The sequence below is a fragment of the Gadus chalcogrammus genome, chromosome 19 (assembly GCF_026213295.1).
Source record: "Gadus chalcogrammus isolate NIFS_2021 chromosome 19, NIFS_Gcha_1.0, whole genome shotgun sequence".
In the NCBI taxonomy this organism is placed as follows: Eukaryota; Metazoa; Chordata; class Actinopteri; order Gadiformes; family Gadidae; genus Gadus; species Gadus chalcogrammus.
The window spans coordinates 6,897,815-6,917,490 of NC_079430.1; the positions used below are offsets into that span (position 1 = coordinate 6,897,815).

Consider the following 19,676-nt stretch of genomic DNA (forward strand, 5'->3'; position numbering starts at 1 on the left):
AGAATCATATAGTTTAACGGTACAGTAATGTCTCGTGTGTCAATTGACACGCGAGACATTGTGATGAATTCTCTCTTGTTATACTGACCTAAGGTTCTCTGGCTCTCTCTCCCGTTCCAGCGCTCTCTCTCTCTCTCTCTCTCTCTCTCTCTCTCTCTCTCTCTCTCTCTCTCTCTCTCTCTCTCTCTCTCTCTCTCTCTCTCTCTCTCTCTCTCTCTCTCTCTCTCTCTCACTACATCTATCTCATTATATACTGATCTATATATTTTTCTTTGACTCTCTCTCTCGTTCTAGCTCTCTCTCCCCTTCTTGGTACATTGATATACTCTCTTTCCTGCTTTAGGTCTCTCTCTCTCTCTCTCTCTCTCTCTCTCTCTCTCTCTCTCTCTCTCTCTCTCTCTCTCTCTCTCTCTCTCTCTCTCTCTCTCTCTCTCATTACACCAATACAATTTCTCTCTCTCACTCTAGCTGTCACTCTCACTCTTGTTCCAACACGCCATGACCCACTCTCTATCTTGCCTCTCTCTCTCTCCGTCTCGCAGACCTCTGTCAAAGAGACAAACAATTAAACAATTACATTTACAAGCGAGTAACCTTCTTCTCGAGAATAAAACAACATCCCTGCCAACTGTACTCCACATCACACTGCAGCTCCCAGTCTGTTGGTCACACGCGGTACCTCTATTAGGATCATTGAGAGGCCCCGCCCACCGTGGGGCCTCATCACACTGAAGCTCCCAGTCTGTGGGTCACATGCCGTACCTCCATTAGGATCACTGTGTGGCCCCGCCCATCGCTCTGGCCCAGTGATTATGTATTTATGAAGTTCAGTGACCTCCTGTGTGCTGTGGAACGTCTCCATCGTGGGTTTGGTGATGGGGCCACGGGGCTGCACAGAGCACCTGTCAGGCGCCCCGGCAGACACGAGGTACCTTCTCAATCAGTGATGTTCTGCTTCAAAGAGCAGCACCGGCAGACCCCAGAGAGGAGAGGGGAGAGGGGGAGAGGGGGGAGAGGAGGGAGGAGGGTTCTGCAATGTGCCAGTTCTTTGGGGCTTTCTTTTTTTGTTGGACTTCCCTCCAGCACACAGACATGCTGAGTGGATCCAGGCACTGAGACGGTGTAGCTGCACCAGTCCAGACGGTCAGGAGATAATCAGCCCCAGACCCAGTGGAGGGAGACGGGGTGGGACGGGGGGGAGGAGAGTGAGGGACAGGGGCAGAGGCAGAGAGGGAAAGAGGGAGAAAACCGAATAGATAAGGGATAAAGAAACGAAAGAAACGCAAAGAAAAGAGACAACGGCTGCCAGACAGAAACGTGAAGAGAGCGTCGCTAGAAAGCAATAAAGCCCCAAAAAAAGAATAAAGGCATGACATAATGAGACAAAACATGAAAACCAGAGGGGGAAACAGTTTAGGTTGTAATTATTCACAGACCTGAGGGAGAAACTGTGGGATAAAGGACGTTAAACATTCCCTCGCTACAGCTTTCTGCTAGTACAGAACGCGGCAGATGACCAACGTTGATGAGCGTGACATCGCAGCGACAGCGCTCGCATCACTGGCACCTTACGTCACGCACCACGGTCCCGTTCACTCCCCGAGATTGCAATCACTCTTTTCAACGTTTATGCCTACGTATATACTGTGTCTTAAAGAAAACCAGACCTCCCTGAGGATCTCAGACATTTCGAACACAGAGCAAAATGTAAATAGACCCAGCTATGTTTCTCTAGCTGTATGGGCGTCCATCTTAGGGTGTTTTAAAAACATGCATTCAATGCCAACCTTTCCCCCCCTTTAATCATGTGCTCATTTCTTAAAGATGGTTATAGTCTGGTCCAGTGTAAACATCCTGGCTCTGCATTTAAATACATGTGTTTTATTTGGTCTGAGAATATGTGCTGGGAAAACAAAATTGCTGTATTACTGATTACTGTAAAACAAAAACGCAAACCAAAGACAGATTATTTTCATTAAATATGACTTGCCAATGATAGCATTTAAATTGTTTCAATTGGCAAAGAATGTGAGGGTAACTTTATCTTACGATAACATATGAATTACATAAAATATAATAAATAAATAAATGTCACATTGAACTCATTTCAACACTACTTGTAATTCCCATGAATAACATCGATATCAGGACATGTGTTATTGTGCACACTCACACACACACACACACACACACACACACACACACACACACACACACACACACACACACACACACACACACACACACACACACACACACACACACACACACACACACACACACACACACTTTGTGACCCAACATATACACTTGAGGTTTAGTTTACCAATTGTCTCTTGCCTTGCATGTTTTCGCACTCACTCTTGCTAATCGTGCTAAGAACCGCACAAACACAGCAAAAACAGCAACAGACATAACAGTTACACATAGAGAAGTACATCACTCAGCGCAGGGGCCTGCATCAGGAGCAACACTGCACCAGACTGCTGACTACACTGCCAGACTCAGGTACAATACAGCTTGCAAAATCAGTGGTGTGTGTGTGTGTGCGTGCCCATATTGGCGTTTATGTGCATTTATATGGTTGTGTGCATACACAGCGTGCCTGTGTGCATGTGTCACTAGCTGGTCATCTGCCTTCACTCAGCCCTCCAGAACCTTCCTGCGCTAAGTGCATCGACCAGCTCCCAGCTGCAGAGCCAGGAAGCCCCGTGTTTTTCCCAATCACTGAGCTAGCTAAACCCTGTGTTAGGGGAACTGGTTAAACAGATCCTGCTGTGAGGCTCCACAGGTTAAACACACACACACTCGCACACACCACCATCACGGTGGGTTACTCACCGAGGAGGAGCGGAGGAGCAGGCTAGACTTGTCCATGGCGCCCCCCTCCAAGTTCTCTAGGTCATTCGAGGACAGGAGGAACTCCTGCATGGGAACAGAGTGAACCACAGACTCAAATAAGGTCATCAATAAAATCACATCGGCTCACATTTATAGTTGTCAAATAAAAAAAGCTGTCCTTTCATCAATCATTCTATCGACCCCCGAAGCCCCTCCCACTCACGCCACCCAGCCAGCCGAGCTACGCCAGTAACCGTCGCGCCGTTGCACAGCCAGAGGTGACAGAAAACGGTCTGGTTTTTCACACCCTTGAACTGGAAGGGGCTCAATCTTACACATTTGGACTTTAAAAGTCACATCTCAGCGATGGTTCATCTCAACAAAGTGTCAGACTCAACTGTGATTGATCCGTTCAGCACAAGAGATGGAGCTTAGCACACAGCAAGAAGAGTGTCACCCTCAACAGAGCTAAGCTGCATTTGATATCTCCCACTGCCCTGATTTTTTATAAATATGTCAAACCTTCCCGATCTTTCACTTGGTGGTAAAAAAAAGAGCTAATATGTCATAGATATCTCCAACTTCCCTGATTTCCCCTTAAGTGGTCAACCAAAGAGTTAAGCTGTCCTTGAGATCCCCAACTCTCCTAAGTTCCCATTAAGTGGCCGTCACATGCGGAGCATCCTAGTTGGGCGTTGGGCGGAATTAAGGCAGCCAGAGTTCAGGAGTTCAGGGCTTCATGATAACACATGTATCTAGGCGGTTCCGTTTAGAATCCATTGGCTGAAATCTGATTGGATGTGCTCGGAGGATGCGCTTGGGAGGTCAGCTCGACAGTGATGTAACAGTATGAACTCTGTGCACAGCGTCAAGGTGGAGAACAAGGCGGCGCTGTGTCCTGGCCAGGTAGAGTCAACACTAGGTCGGGCTTCAACGCTCAACCCCATAGGAATACATCGGCAGCAGCGAGGCCCAAAGCTCGCCATGTGTGGAGCACTTTGGTGTGGCGGCTTCTCCTCACCTCAAGGGGGCTGTTAGTGCCTGGGGAGCGGGGGGTCTTGGAGGCACGGCGCCCTCCTCCTCCACCCCCACACCTGGGAGGGTGGAGGCTGCAGTGGAGCCGGGCGGCGATGGGGTCGCCCGCCATGAAGCTCAGCTGTCGGATGGCACCCTGGAGTCACACGCGCAGTCACACACAAACACAGAAACAAACACAAACACAGAAAATAGTCAGCCCTTTGAATGTTTCACAACAACGAAGGGAAAGAGTTGTTCGGGCAGAACGAGGTCCTCGTTCTCCCTGAACAAAAATTGAAAGGTTTCCAATCTGGCATGTTTCGTGAAATGTAATGCATTAGGTTATAAAAGTAATGCTTTGATGGCAGTACAAAGCCAAAGTCAGTCGTAAACTAAACAATAAAGAACATGCAACATTTTAATTCAAGTCTAAATATAAACAAGAAGCGACTCATGTTAACGATAAACATCCAAACATCTTTGGCGGACACCGCAGCATCGTCAACACACCATCGATAATCTTCCAGTGGGCCTGCCAGACACAAACATGTTGCTGTAGAACGCACAGCGCTAGAAGTAAGAGCAGTTCATGCATGTCCCTGCCGAACCCATAGGTATCCCAGCCAAGTCTACCTGATACTGGGCCAGATACGACATATGATAAGCAGGAAGTGTTGCCTTGGGCTGTGTTTACAGGAAGGTCTGATCTGCAACCTAGCTGCTGAGGATCTGGCACACACAGACATGTGTATTGGAAAATGCACAGTGTTTATTTTGATCTCCAAACAGAACTTAAAGGAAATCTTTACAATCATCTCGGTGGAGTATGCTATTAAAATTGTTCCAGTGGGAGCTCTCGTTTTTAGCTAAACCTTGAAATAAAGCGTTTTATTCACTTGGGCCAGCATATCCAACTTTGAATCATGTTGATTTTTGGCCACACACTGAGAAAATGGCCACCTTTGAAAAACAAAACGTATACTTCTCCGACTGCTTCGTACCATAGACCATATAGATGAAATATGTCGACAAAAGGGACCATAACAGTGCAGGAACGGTACATCTTCTCAATGTGACACGGTTCAGCACTTCTGAACAGGAAACCCCCCCTTCAGGGCCTTGTTTAGTGGTTAAGTAGTGTGACAAGAGTAAATACGTCAATGGAGAATCCATTCTAGCTGACACTAAGCTCAAAGCCAGATGTCCTCTTTGGAGAACGTCTCCTAGCTTCCTGCTGTGAGGCCATCACTCCTTATGAACTGTGATGTCCCTTCTTCATTAAAAGTGTGGGCTGGCTGGGGGATTGCGGTCTCAGCTAGCATGGGGATGTATTTATGTTACTGGTGTAAATGAAATGATTGAAGACACTTAATAACAAGACGTGCCTATACACACATACACAGGCAAACAGAAACCAGACACACACACAAACACAAACACACACTTACCCAAGGGTTAGGGTGTGTCCAGTTTTGTGGTCTATTGCAATCCTTTTAATGTCAGTACAAACTATCCACGGTCAACTACAGAAGGCACACATGATCCTTTAAAGGTTCAATATCGGACATTTCCAGAAACTACCGGATACATGTGTAGGACGTCCTTAAGACCCCAACTCACTTCAAAGGGGGTCTCGTGTCCCCTGACGGTCCCCCCGACCATCAGCAGGCCGGCGGTGGAGACGGCCATGCCGTAGTAGACCCAGTCCAGGGACTCAAACAGCACACAGTCCACGTACACCGCGAGCCGCTCCAGAGACACACTCACCGCCAGGCGGTGCCACTCTCCGTCAGTCAGACCGCTCACTGGGAACCTGAGGGGAGAACCGTCACATGGCTCTAATAGGAGAACTGGATACGCAGCGACGGCCCCTCCAAGATATACGTTTGAATGTGTGGAGGCTTGAGGAGTCAGGAGGAGAGAGTGTAGAGGAGTCAGGAGGAGAGAGTGTAGAGGAGTCAGGAGGAGAGAGTGTAGAGGAGTCAGGAGGAGAGAGTGTAGAGGAGTCAGGAGGAGAGAGTGTAGAGGAGTCAGGAGGAGAGAGTGTAGAGGAGTCAGGAGGAGAGAGTGTAGAGGAGTCAGGAGGAGAGAGTGTAGAGGAGTCAGGAGGAGAGAGTGTAGAGGAGTCAGGAGGAGAGAGTGTAGAGGAGTCAGGAGGAGAGAGTGTAGAGGAGTCAGGAGGAGAGAGTGTAGAGGAGTCAGGAGGAGAGAGTGTAGAGGAGTCAGGAGGAGAGAGTGTAGAGGAGTCAGGAGGAGAGAGTGTAGAGGAGTCAGGAGGAGAGAGTGTAGAGGAGTCAGGAGGAGAGAGTGTAGAGGAGTCAGGAGGAGAGAGTGTAGAGGAGTCAGGAGGAGAGAGTGTAGAGGAGTCAGGAGGAGAGAGTGTAGAGGAGTCAGGAGGAGAGAGTGTAGAGGAGTCAGGAGGAGAGAGTGTAGAGGAGTCAGGAGGAGAGAGTGTAGAGGAGTCAGGAGGAGAGAGTGTAGAGGAGTCAGGAGGAGAGAGTGTAGAGGAGTCAGGAGGAGAGAGTGTAGAGGAGTCAGGAGGAGAGAGTGTAGAGGAGTCAGGAGGAGAGAGTGTAGAGGAGTCAGGAGGAGAGAGTGTCGGGGAAAGCAGGAGGAGAGTGTAGGGGCTAGGCCAGGAGGAGAGTGTAGGGGCTAGGCCAGGAGCAGAGAATGTAGGAGAGGCAGGGGGACAATTTGGGGGTGCAAACAACACATGAGGTGTTAATGGTCCGTCATGGAGAGCCGACACAGAGAGCTATACCGGAGCGCTGAATATGGGTTGGGTTAGTTGATTTAGTCGGTTTGTTTTTTTGTTTTTTTGGGCTGCTCCGCAGGGATAGCAACATGTGGTCTTTATATACTGTAAGGGTAATTCCCTTGGATTTAATAATGTCACATATGAATATGGTTATTATTTTCGAAAGCAAGTTGTAAAGACTCTTCTGTTTTGGATTTGTGCACGATCATTTGGTTGGACAAAGTATCTGACTATAGATTCTAAGTCAAAAAAAAAATCTTTACCACTAACTCCAACAGTTGTTCCTTTTAAGCAGTGTGATTGGTTCAAATACATTCCTCTCTGTTACTGATGAGCTGCATACATCATCCATCCTAACAAAGTACACACACACACACACACACACACACACACACACACACACACACACACACACACACACACACACACACACACACACACACACACACACACACACACACACACACACACACAGTGAGGACTCACTCGTAGTGCCTCTGCTGGGTGCCTATGAAGGTGAGGGCGTGGCCGCTGGTCCTCAGCTGTAGCATGACCTCGCCGTCCCGGCTGAGCAAGGTGAGCAGGCTGCTCTCCTCTGTCAGGCTGCTGCGGAGCTGCACCAGCAGGCTGAACTCATCTGGGAACCTACACACACACACACACACAGACGGACACATACAGTAGGTATATACACACACACACACACACACACACACAGACGGACACATATATACAGTAGGTATACACACACACACACACACACACACACACACACACACACACACACACACACACACACACACACACACACACACACACACACACACACACACACACACACACACACATATATACAGTAGGTATACGCATACACACACGGACGGGCACATGTATAGGTATCCACCTTAACACATAGACACACACAGACAGTTAACATATCATCACACATAGCACAAGCAAGCAAACACACACATAGTCGTGCAACCAACCACAATCACACATACACAAACACAGACAGACACTAAGTGAAGTCAAGTGGCACGGGACGTGCAGTCATATCATCGCTATGGTAACCACAACAACAGGGGACGTTGGAGAAATGATTAGGGTTTATAGAGGATTACCACTCTGTGTAAGAATCCACATGTGTTAGCGATGTGCCCCGCGGAGACGCAATCAGCAGAGCCCAACACAACTAGCCTGAATCACCATGAGTGTGTATGTGTCCATGACAGCGCCATGCATTGGGCCTACACACCACCTGTAGCTCCCTGTGATCTGAAAGAGACACTACTTGTGTTCCCCTTTCCATTGTAACTGACAAGCAGTGTTTATGCTATATTTAAGTTGTATTTATGTCAGTACAGGTTAAGTGGTAGGAGAAGGCCAGGAGTATCTGGTACCATTTTTGCCATGTAACCATGTTTTATCGTACGGTTGTTTCGTTTTAATATACAGTGTACCCAGGGCCGTTGCTACAATTCCTGGGCCCCTAGACAAGATTTACTGATGGGCCCCCCTGCGCTGAATTGTTGACGGGGGGGGGGGGGGGGGGGTGGAAGGAACACATTGTTGACCGGGGAAAGCAATTGTTGACGGGGGGGGGGGGGGGGGGTTGTACTATGGAAGTACTATGGGCTGGTGATATAATAATAATTTAGAATAAAAATATATATATATATATATTTTTTTTGTGGGCCCCCCCTGGGCTGTGGGCCCCCTGAATCGTCATCACCTTTCACCCCTTATCGACGGCCCTGAGTGTACCACCAGTGTACTACCAGAATTCAACAAATTTACAAATAATTACCAATAGCAGATGCCATGATAAAACCTTCCAGACAAATTGTATCACATTTTTTTTCATACTTTTGACAAAACAAAAGTTCATATTTCACACAAAATATTGGCAACAAAATGATGCAGATTTGGGCCATAAAAAATAACCCTAACCCTATTTCTTCAGAGATGGAGCTGCTGATGAAGATTTATAGAATTTGCTTACTAACAAAGAGTAAAACGAAGGTACGTACCCGTCAGTGAAGATTTCATCCAGAGGCAGGGCCAAGGTGGAATACTGGCCCACCAGTAGGACAGGACACCTGGCCTCCCCATCCAGAGAGATGGAGGCATTGGAGCTGTTTGACACCTGGAGAGAGAGCTCATCCAGAATGTTCACCTCCTCTGTAGGGAGACAGGGCAAACGACATGAATTTATGCATCATCTACTTCTCTTTAACCTCCTTAGGTCTGAGGACCACTAAATCTTGGTCCTCTGAACAAGATTTAGTGTTTGAGCCAAGTCCAGCTATATGGTATCTGGCTCAAAAAAGGTTGAACTTGCTCCTAATGCACAATTTTCTCTCAAATAGACAGCTGGGTTGATTTGGGATTACGCCAAACTTCCATTATCTGGTTCCAGTATCAATGTTGCGATCAAAATATATTTCTCAATCCAAAAGTATATTTAGAAAATAGTTTCCGCCCATTAATTTTAACACAGAGTTAAAGAAAATGTATACGATACTGAATTATTATCGTTTTTCTTCTGTATAGGGCAGTGAATGTACTACAGAACCGATGGCACAGGCGAGCAGAGTCATGTTAATATTGTAAGCATTTCCTACAGTAAGTGCCCACAATTGCCATCAGTTGAAATGACAACCATATGTGCTAACTGCAGTTGCTAATGGTTCCTCTGGTGCCAATTAATACAGCACTAAAGTTTAGTTCCGTACAGGCCATCACCTCCCACTGGAGTGGTATGCATACCATTGCATCAACAATGTCTGGGTTTTGGACCATAGTGCATGGCATTGTTCCACTTTGTGCGTTAGCAAATTTTCTATCGTTCGCAATGCGGACACAGGAACTTTTATTTAAATTTTAACATGTTGGACTCAAAAGATTCTGTCTTCGAACCCCAATGTCTGCAGTCTGTCTCTAGGCATCTTTATTCAATATGCTCATTAACAACACACTTAACCGGTTACTGTAAGTTGCTTTGTTTGTAAATGTAAATGACAAATAGTACGAAAAATAAAATGCCCTTTTCGTAAGATGGCTGTGTTTAGAGGATATGGCTGCAACCAATTGAACAACACACTGTCTTTAGGCACATTGACTTTGGGTCCCCAGGGTAATCCATGTCATCTTAAACATCCACTTCCCCTTCCTGACTCCAGTTAACACATAGTCAATCCCAAAGTGTGCTTATGTCATCTAATTGAGAGATGGGTGCAGACACTGATCTGCAGTGCTGCAGTGTGGACAGGATAGTTTATTGGGCTCTGGCACTCAAGTCCCAGTTGAAAAGAAATGGGTTTGATTCTGAATGGCCATAGTTCACCTCTAGGCATCTTTGAGTAATATGCCTCACCCTACCTGCGCCTCAATGACCTGCGTCTGGGTTAAGTGTAATTGGCTATCTTTTAATTGAAGCATAAATTGTTATATTCAATTGTTTACCAATCTACTCCTCTGGGTGTGATGTTTATACCCCAATCTAATTACATATTAGTGGGATTGAAATAATTCGCTTGACATCATACACCTACATGTAAATCCCATAGATTAGAAACCAAAGATGTTCCCAGCGATCCATTCCCCCTAAAGCCATGGCAGACACCCGTCAGTAGCCCGGCCCATGGAGCGGGTCACCCTCTGTTGGCCAGGGGAATGGCTCTGTAGAAGCGGATCTGGTGTCCAAGCATTCCTACACACATTCCAGACGCCCAGGATTCCAGCGGGACATATGGATCTGGTCAGAGGCCGCACTGGCCCCAGAGAAAGGTGAATAATGAATAATGGCTTTGAACTGGTATCCTTGAAGTTGTGTTTGAGAGTAAAGCGGAGGGTGTCTTACAGATATTGGGTGAAGAAGGTACGATGACGCTCATTACCAAGGAAGCTAGGTGTCTTGCTCAGAGATGCTGCTTACAGGTAGAATGCATATGGGTTTGAATCAACAACCTTTCAGCTGAGAGTCAAACACTCTGTCTTGCTGTCATTGACCAGGCCACCCTTTCACCCTACATATACAGGTGAGAGTGTTGTCTGAGGATGTTCACAGCTTTACGGGGAGTCACCCTGATTAAACTCTAGACACTAGGATGCCCTGGGTGAAATGACCCTTATTACCTGATGTAGGACTCTGACCTATCCCTGATAAAGAAGAATCTGCTTTGAAAAAGAAAATGGTATGTCATTTAGAGGGATTTAAAGGTTGTTCAAGTGGAATAAACACGTGCTTGTGTTGTAATAAATTCTAGTAGTGCATTTCAAGGTCATAACTATGAAACGGTCTTGGAGTGTTAATGTTCTGGAACTGTTCCTTGGATGTTATCCGCCTTTGGCCGTCTTTTAGGTAATTTAGCATATGTGATGACAGAATTATGAAAGGATATAAAAACTAATAAAATCAATTGTATTAGAAACAAAATATCTATATTCTCAATCAGCAGGCTTTTCCTCTCAAGTCTGTTATTTATAACTTGGAATATTTTTAACTCAATTTTTTTACTGTTGTTTCATGTCATTTGAACCAGGGTTTTTTTCTTGACGAACAGTTATACAATATAAACAAACTTGGCTGCTATGTACACATTAACCCATGGCAGGAACTCTTACCAGCGAGTTGACATTAGCCCAGGAATTTGGTCCAATGTGGTAGGATAAGCAAAAAACAAAAACCTACCTTAGAGAAACTTTAGTCGGCCAGTCAAAGCAAAGCATATTGTTTCTCATAATACATTAGTATTAGATCAGTCTCAACACTTCAGTCGGATAACTTTACCCTGCTGGTTTGACACCTGGTACAAATTGACCATGCTTTAGATTAATGAAGCAGTCAAGATACTGCCACTGTTAGACATTGTATAACATTTGTATTGTATTTCCTGTAAGCTTATTAAATACTGGCGACTTAAAGATCATCAATTCCTCATAAAGTAATTGGCCTGGCTAGAGACATCATCTGAAATAGATCAACATAGCTGAGGATTTTACGTATGATCATTCACCATTGCTTTTTCTGAAGCTAGTATGAACAACGGCATTACTTCACATAAAAAAGACATGTGGATCGTGTTTATTCCCCTTTAAATTAACATCTATAGACATACTGTCAAGATGCTCGGCAAAGATTGATACTAGAAGGCAGTAAAAAGTCATAAAAAACAGATTCAAGCTGATCCTTGACAATGAGATACACACATGACACACTATGACCAGATTCTGAAGGGTGAATCCAGGGCTGTCTGCTGATCCTCCACAGAAACGGGCCTGGCTAATTCGATCCAACCACAGCCGCCCACCACAGCATTATTCGAGACTTACACACTTCACATATGTGCACTCCCTAACTGGAGCCTTAACTTGGTGTGGCAAAAAGAATGTGTTTTCTATTGTTCTAAACACAGGCCATTATGTGAGCTCTTCATCACATCCATTATGGGTAATCTACACTAAACCTCTCCCCCGAGCGACTGCAGCCAGACCCAACAACGTAATTTAATCACGAGTTGATAAGGAAATCACTTTAAATGGATGTCAAAGAGCAGAGAAGAACTAGAAAAGAAGCAGGCTGTGCATCTGCCTTGGAAGAACAAATCCCTGCAGATATCAAAATGTGCTGCTCCAAAAGAGAGCAGCACCATGAACCTAAACACCCGTCTATGAAAATAGAAATAAAGCTAACAGCTATGGAAGAAGCCAGCCTGCTCATAGGATACAATCCCGAAGATAAGCCGCAGTTTGTGGCTTGGCTGAGATATAGACCCTGGCCCCACAGACTGATGATTGGGAATCCTCATCTGGAAGAACAAGGAAATTAGTATAATTTGTAGAGACGGACAGATGGGCCCACTGTTGGCGTGTTTGGAGCCAGGGAATGGCTCCAAACTTTGTTGAGAATGAGGAGATAGATCTCGTGCCGTTTTGGTGTGTAAGGTGGTGGTTTGTAGGAGAGGACGGCAGTGGGACAGACAGAGAGGGGAAGAAAAGAGCCACACAAACCACTTCAGTCAATGTTCATAAATCACAAATGACTGTTCCTCACTCGTCTTGCAACAGCTCCCCTGGGCCAGGCGCTAGCCAGAGACAGACTGTCTGATGTGCCATACACCTTTCAACAGGTTTGGGGCTGAGCCTTCGTGTGCATAAGTGCACGTGCGTGCAGATCTTCATGCCGTATAGAATTCCATCCGGCCACAAGCATTTTTTTTTTTTTTTTTAAATGATAGCATTAGCAATCATAGTAATAGGACAAAGTCCAGATCCCAAAATGGTCTATCCTGTTCTGTTGAAAGGTGCCAGTCGATGTCAATGCAAAGGGGCCAGCTTACCTCTGGGGGAGAGATGACTATTTCTTTTAAATGGACATACCTTGAATTGTTTTGGATATTAAAAAAAATTAACTGAACTTTAAAACGACTTTAAAAAGGATCAAATGGACATTATATACTAATACTACTAATGTCATGTGAAGACATTGAATTTTGCTCCAATACAACTTCATTCCTCAATATTTTGACCATTTCAGAGATGACCATTTCTTTTAAATGGACATACCTTGAATTGTTTTGGATATTAAAAAAAATTAACTGAACTTTAAAACGACTTTAAAAAGGATCAAATGGACATTATATACTAATACTACTAATGTCATGTGAAGACATTGAATTTTGCTCCAATACAACTTCATTCCTCAATATTTTTCACAGATTAATAGTGTAGTCAGAGCAACTAGTGGAGGCTGTAGTCATGCAGGAAGAAGCAGCCTCGCACAAAGTGTCAGTGCGGGTCAAGGACATAGGAAACAAACAACAAGATGCAAACGCCTGCGACGACCTGAGCTTTGAACTCTGTCGTTTCACAAGCTCGTTCACAAGCGAGTAAATGACCACTCTGCTTTCCTAAGGACCCCTGTTCCCATAGGGGTTCCACAATATTAAACCCTGAAGGGGTGACGCAGATCCTAACAAAGTCTGGCCATTAACGGCGTCATGTGTTATTTAAATAAGCAAGCCCCTGTTTGGTTAGCTACTGTTCAGCCCATAACTGCAGAGTTCATCGGGACAACAGATTCTTAGCCCATGGTATTATAAACATATATCTAGAGAATGAGGTGAGAGCCATGCACCATGGGATGTATAGGGCGATTTAGTGAGCTGTACATGGACCATGTGGCCCTTATGATGAACACGGTGCACCATTTTACCATAGTTACCTTGTTATCTGTATAGGAACAAGCAGACCCATTTGCATGAAATACATTGGAAAATAATGAACGTTTATATTGCACAATGAAATTGCACTCATTTTGAAACTTTTTTGTTCCGAGTTAATAATACTGTCTGGAACAAGTTGAATCTAACATGCCAAATCGTTGGTGACTTCCTCCCCTTTCCAAATGCATAATCCTGTATGCCTAATTTCAAAATAAGGGTGCTGATTTCCACATGAAAGGAAACCTGATTCGGCCTCTTCGGCCAAGGGTGAGCTGTGGTCGGCGACTACAGAGAGGTAACCACAGGGGGAAACGATTAGGTGGGCAATCACCCCACCATCAGCGGAAAGGTACCCCCACTCTATACCTCCTGACCTGGCCCCACTCCAGAGGCCCAATCAGGGCATAAAGCCGACCATCTGCCCTGCTGTCTGTGAGCGGGCTCGTGTTACCGTAATGGGTCGGGGACGGTCAGACAGATGGCCTAATTATTCTGTTCTGTGCCATTATGGGCCTCTGCACGGGGAGGAGGTCAGACTAAGAGGTAGCGATGATTAAGGACTTCCACCTGCCTCCACTGGAGCAAAAAATAGAGGGAGGAGAGGAGGAAAGCCGTAAATACCCACAGGTAGTGCACACACAGAGAGGTTGTGTACACATCCCTCAGTCACCAACAACGCTTGCCGTTAAGAGCAATTCATGCACTTTTAGGTGGAGATTTCTAACCTTCCCACATAAGTGCACCTTTAACATACTGCTGATAGACATGTTAAGATAAGGTTAAGAGAACTCGGTTGAACACAGAGTGGGTTTTAACAGCGTTTGTCTTTGCATATTGCAGCATCAATGTATTGACTTTGTGGGGAGCTTATCGTTGTAGGCTCAGACTTGTTTAAGCATGCCTATGGTCTCTAACATCCCCCGAAGAGGTATTTAACCTCGACAAATGGATGTTACAGAGCAGTGTTATTGAGGCTTGTCAGCATAGCCAAATAAGCCACATGAGACATAAGCCCTACAGGAAGGCTTGTGACTTGGCAGGGATAGGATAAGTACATAGTCAGAGAGCTATAGCATTTCCCTCGTCTGAAAACACCAGGACATGTGTATCATAGATCACCATGTACCATGCAGGGTCACCATGGGGCCCAATGATTCTGAACAGGACGCTGTTAAGAATAAGGCGATGGATCTCTTGGCAAACTTTGGGGCTTATGAAGGACAAGCACCAGTAAGAGACTACTCAAATGTACATCCAAGTGTTTGGTTTACATTATGGCACTGTTAGACTTCCTCGATACAGGCAATTGAAAACGTTGAGAAGCATGTCACATAGCAGTTGGGTTACTTTTGTTTTTAAAAACAAATCTTAATGCTTAAATAAATGGTCAAACATCTTTCACAATTGCGAAAAAAAGATACAATTCTCATGGGGCCATACGAGGGTTGAGAGCCACATTAAAACGTATTTTCTGTGCACTATTTCCAATGTAATGTAATCTAAGACTAGCAGCAGTGGAGAAAACCTATGGCCTTATGACTGTTCTCGGGGGAGCCTACAATCTGATTGATTTAAGCCTGAACATGTGCATAATATCCCATCCTGTGGGATCAAGAATTACTTTTTTAGACATGCAAAAATTGGTAAAATAATATTTCATACATTTCCAATTATTTGAGCTGCAGTTAGACTCTTGTGAAATGCAGGTATTTGCACCACAGTATTTATTTAGAATATCCTCAACTTCCAACATTAGACATTTCCCGATTATATACGGAACAGAAACAATATTTATGCATTTCACGAAATGTTGTCCTGGAAGTCTTGTCCAGTAGCGATGTCTGAAAGCAAAGCAAGTCTAAAGCGCCATCATAAGATTTACACTGACTACTTGATTCTGCGCTCTAACCCCTAAACATGGTTTGTCACCTTCTCTGACAGAGCATTGGTCAACCTCAGAGCATCTGCTAACATCATCCGATTGGGTTATTATTTTTCTGAAAAGCCAGAGCCAACTATTACCTCATTGTTCGAAATGTATACTTTTATAAGCCACACAGGTTTGGGAATGTGATAGGGGAAAAAATAGACAGTCCCTGTATTAACAAAGAACATATTTGGTCTCCAAGACTACGCTCCGTTTTGGTTGCACAGAATGGAACCAGCTTCTCGGGGCCAGGCAATAGTTGCCTAAGGGGAAGACATTTAACATCAAAATACTCTTTTGAGACAGGCTTTGTATTGTGAAGTTGGAAAAACCGAGGCCATACAAAGCCCATGTGATCCGATTTGACAAGGCTGGTAAATAACGGTTGTTCATTCAGAGGAAATGCTTAGTTTGTGTAAAATGGTTGAGAACGCTTGGAAAAAATGAAAAAAATATTGTTTTACTTCCACTGGAGAATTTGTCATCACTAAACGATCTCACAGCTGATCATTTGTATAGGTATTTTATCAATTAGGAAACTCATACGTCAGAAAAAGTCTTCTGTGCCAGAAAAAAATAGTATGATTTACACAAGAGGCAATTTGAAATTTACAAAAAGTATCTGTTAAAACGGCAACAGCCATCTTAGAATCCATCTTGGACCAAGCATAAGGGGAACCTGTTCTAATTCCCCCTGGGGGAAGTCATAAAGCATGACCCCCACGGTATCACCCCTCTGGTGTTATTCAACTTCCCCCAAGACGTTTACTCTCTCTTGGTTCATCTGTGCAGCCTCTTGTGGAGTGGCAAGAGCTTTCAACACACAAAAGGCCCCAAAGTCAGGGTTTTCCTCCAGGACAGTTCAGGGGTGTTACCTACAGGGAGGACATATTCCCTCTTGGGCTGAGAGGAGATTTAGTCTCCTCTCAGCCCTGAGTCGACCAGTCAACACTTGCCCGACGTCTGCTCCGGGAGTCGAGCTTTGGGATATTAATCAAGAGCCCTGAGAGGAACCAGGGGAGAGAGGGGGAAACATGCCTATGGGTTGAAGCCGCCTGCTGTTTTCTGCAGCTACGAATGCACTAATTATATGGTTATGGGCATCTGTTGCTGGGAGTCTGGGCCGTTCATCAAAACAATGCAGATGTATGCGTCACTTGCGTCAGTCATCGATCATTATTAAGCTTTTTGAGATAGCAGCCGAGGAGAGATGGAAAAGTGGCATCGAGGCGCCTTGTCGTTGAAAGTGGTATAAGCACAAAGGGCCGTGTCTGGGTCTTCTCTTGGCATGCTGGACCTATAAATAACCCACAGTTCCCAGCTGTGTAGGTCTTGCAATATTTGGCCTCACTTGTTGGCTAGAGTGTGTGAAATGGATACATACAAAGTTGTTGGATAGACATTGTTGAAGACATCTGAATGTTCACACCACTTATTGTTCTGCATTCTATGTCGTTAGCTGTAACTTCTGGTTAAATGTCAGACTTTATTTTGTTGTATTCGTATTAAGTGATAATAAGGTGGAATCTATTATTATTTAGACTAATCTAAACATTCTGTTTAAAAAGTTAAAATAGTAATAAAATCAACCGTCCATAATGTTTGTCATCTTTGGGTTCAAGCCAACATGCATTTCTAGTAAAAACATGAAAAGGGAACATACAACTATGTAAGTAAAATCTGATTCAAATCTGTTCTACGTCTAAACTAGGACCTTAATTTTACGCATACTTGTTTTATGCAAGCCAGCTCATTAAACATGAGACTTAGAATAGACAATCATGGTACTTATATTTCACCCACATAAGCCTCGTCATTGACTCAAGACCAAGCGAATGCAAGATGACAATGTTTAGCGTAATCCATGTCACATATCACAGCCAATGTCAAAGTCCCAATCACATGTTCCTAATGACACTTATGCCTTTTATGTCTTGTAAACGACAGAGCATGTACAGTTGCTCTGGGGGCACCGTCTGTGAGCTCCATGCATTGTAAGCCTTCAGGGGGGACCTAAATGAACCAGGTTTGTTTTAACAGATGTGTGTTCTTGTCTGCTTGGCGTGAAAGCCCTCTCATTCCTCACTGAGCCGGGGGTACGAGAGCGCAGCCCCTCCGCTCTGGGGACCAGGGCGTACGTCCAGACGTCTCCTAAACCTGGTGGACGCTCTGCACAACAGATGAGGCTGGAGGTGAGAGGGCATGGCAAGACATGGAGGAGCACATCTGGAGAAGTCGACGGGGACGGTCCCTGAAGATAGGCTTGGACCAGGTTTATAAACAGCACCTGTACTACTCTGTTCTCGAAATGGGGGGGGGGGGGGGGGGGTGGCAGGAAACAGAGCAGTTCTATCACCATCCAACCGTGGGTTGGTGTTTGGCAGCAGGCCTGGCTCGGAACACTGTGTTCTGCAGCGCCATTGAAATGTTAGCATTAGCATGTGCTGTGTAATTATTTGTGATGACACGGCTATTAGCCGAGATCTGATTGATTGCTTTTTCCTCGTCGGGTCCATCGACCACCTTCAGCTCGCCTTTTCAGCGCGAAGCAACACAGCGGCAGATGGGGAATGCGGTGGGTTTAATGTACAAACAGATGTTTGAAAATAAACGTAGCGCACCACTAGTGAGAGAAACTGAAAGCATCTGGTGGTTAAGGATGACGCCGCTCTAGGTGAAGAAAGGAAGTAAAATAAAAAACATGGTGGTATACATTAGATGAGATAAACAGAGCAGCGTTTCAAACTGTGAGCCAAGTTGTGTTGTGTGAAACATCTGAATTGGGCTGTAAAACTGGGCTGCTAGATTGGTTGAGGGCGTAGGGTGGGCCACTGAGTTCAATATTAATGTTTACCGTTTACCTTTCAGTGGTCTCGTAAAGTTGTGAAATAAAGTGAAATCCACAATGCATTTATTAATGATTATTATTTTTTTTAAATGGAAGTACAAGGCTGAGAAAGTATAAAACCAATTGGATAGTGTAAATATTAAGTTTGAAATGTGAAAGCAACATACATTTTTTATGGCATACCCCAAATAGCCATATAGATCTACTTCAATGTAATGACCTGCACTTCAAAACTCTACTTTGCAATAAGGTTTTCTCTTTAATTTTGCCCATCCCTAGTTTGACGGTGAAGAGAGATAAACCATAGATAGTAACATTATTCCAAGACTCCAAGAAGTCACACTGTTTGAAAGACAGAGAATACCTCTCTGTTTGGCTATGGACCATATAATTATTAACCGCTATTACTTAACCTGCACGATAAGCAAGGATTTGGATTACAGCTATTATAAAGCTCTTCGCCTCGTGTTTGAGCATGAATACGTCTTTCAAAGGATAGATGTTATGATGATAAAACTGCATAATTATACACTTGTAGGAGTATTGTTAACTTCAATAACACGCTTTAACAGTGAAGGGCTGGCTGTGTGCCGATGAGTCTAATCCTTGGAGTTAAATTGTGTAGCATTACCTTTTCTGTCATGGAACTTTGTACGTGACATAAGTAACTCTTTTTTATTTTTTTCCTTAATAGTAAGCTTCTTATATGACTTTGTACGATTATTTTTCAAATATTTAGGCTTAGGCAGAAGCTTTCATCCAAAGAAACGTTTCTGATTAGATACATGTCATTTAGGAGCAGGTAGGGGTTAGGGTATCTTGCTTGTGGATGCATACAGCTACAGAAAGATGGGGTTTGAACCCAGAAACTTTCAGGTTACAGTCAAGACTAACCCCTAAACTCTCCTTCCCCATTATCGTATTTCAAAAGGGAATAAAATGACGAGCAAAGTACATCAGTAGAATCAACAATAAGCAAAGGTGTTCTTACAGAATACAGGGCACAAATCATCCCCATCTAGTTTGACCTAGGGTTAGGGTTAAGTCTTCCCTGGT

General features: G+C 44.5%; 1 protein-coding gene across 1 annotated transcript in view; it reads right to left on the minus strand.

The window, feature by feature from the left end:
• Positions 1-19,676, minus strand: part of LOC130372807 (collagen alpha-3(V) chain-like) — a 45,180-nt gene that overhangs the window by 16,585 nt on the left and 8,919 nt on the right. Inside the window, exons 2-6 of the mRNA XM_056578967.1 lie at positions 8,650-8,800; positions 7,103-7,261; positions 5,479-5,671; positions 3,863-4,012; positions 2,842-2,925 (exon numbers count right to left, since the gene is read on the minus strand). Of these exons, the coding sequence (XP_056434942.1) occupies positions 2,842-2,925; positions 3,863-4,012; positions 5,479-5,671; positions 7,103-7,261; positions 8,650-8,800 (737 nt within the window). The remainder of the gene's footprint in view (positions 1-2,841; positions 2,926-3,862; positions 4,013-5,478; positions 5,672-7,102; positions 7,262-8,649; positions 8,801-19,676) is intronic.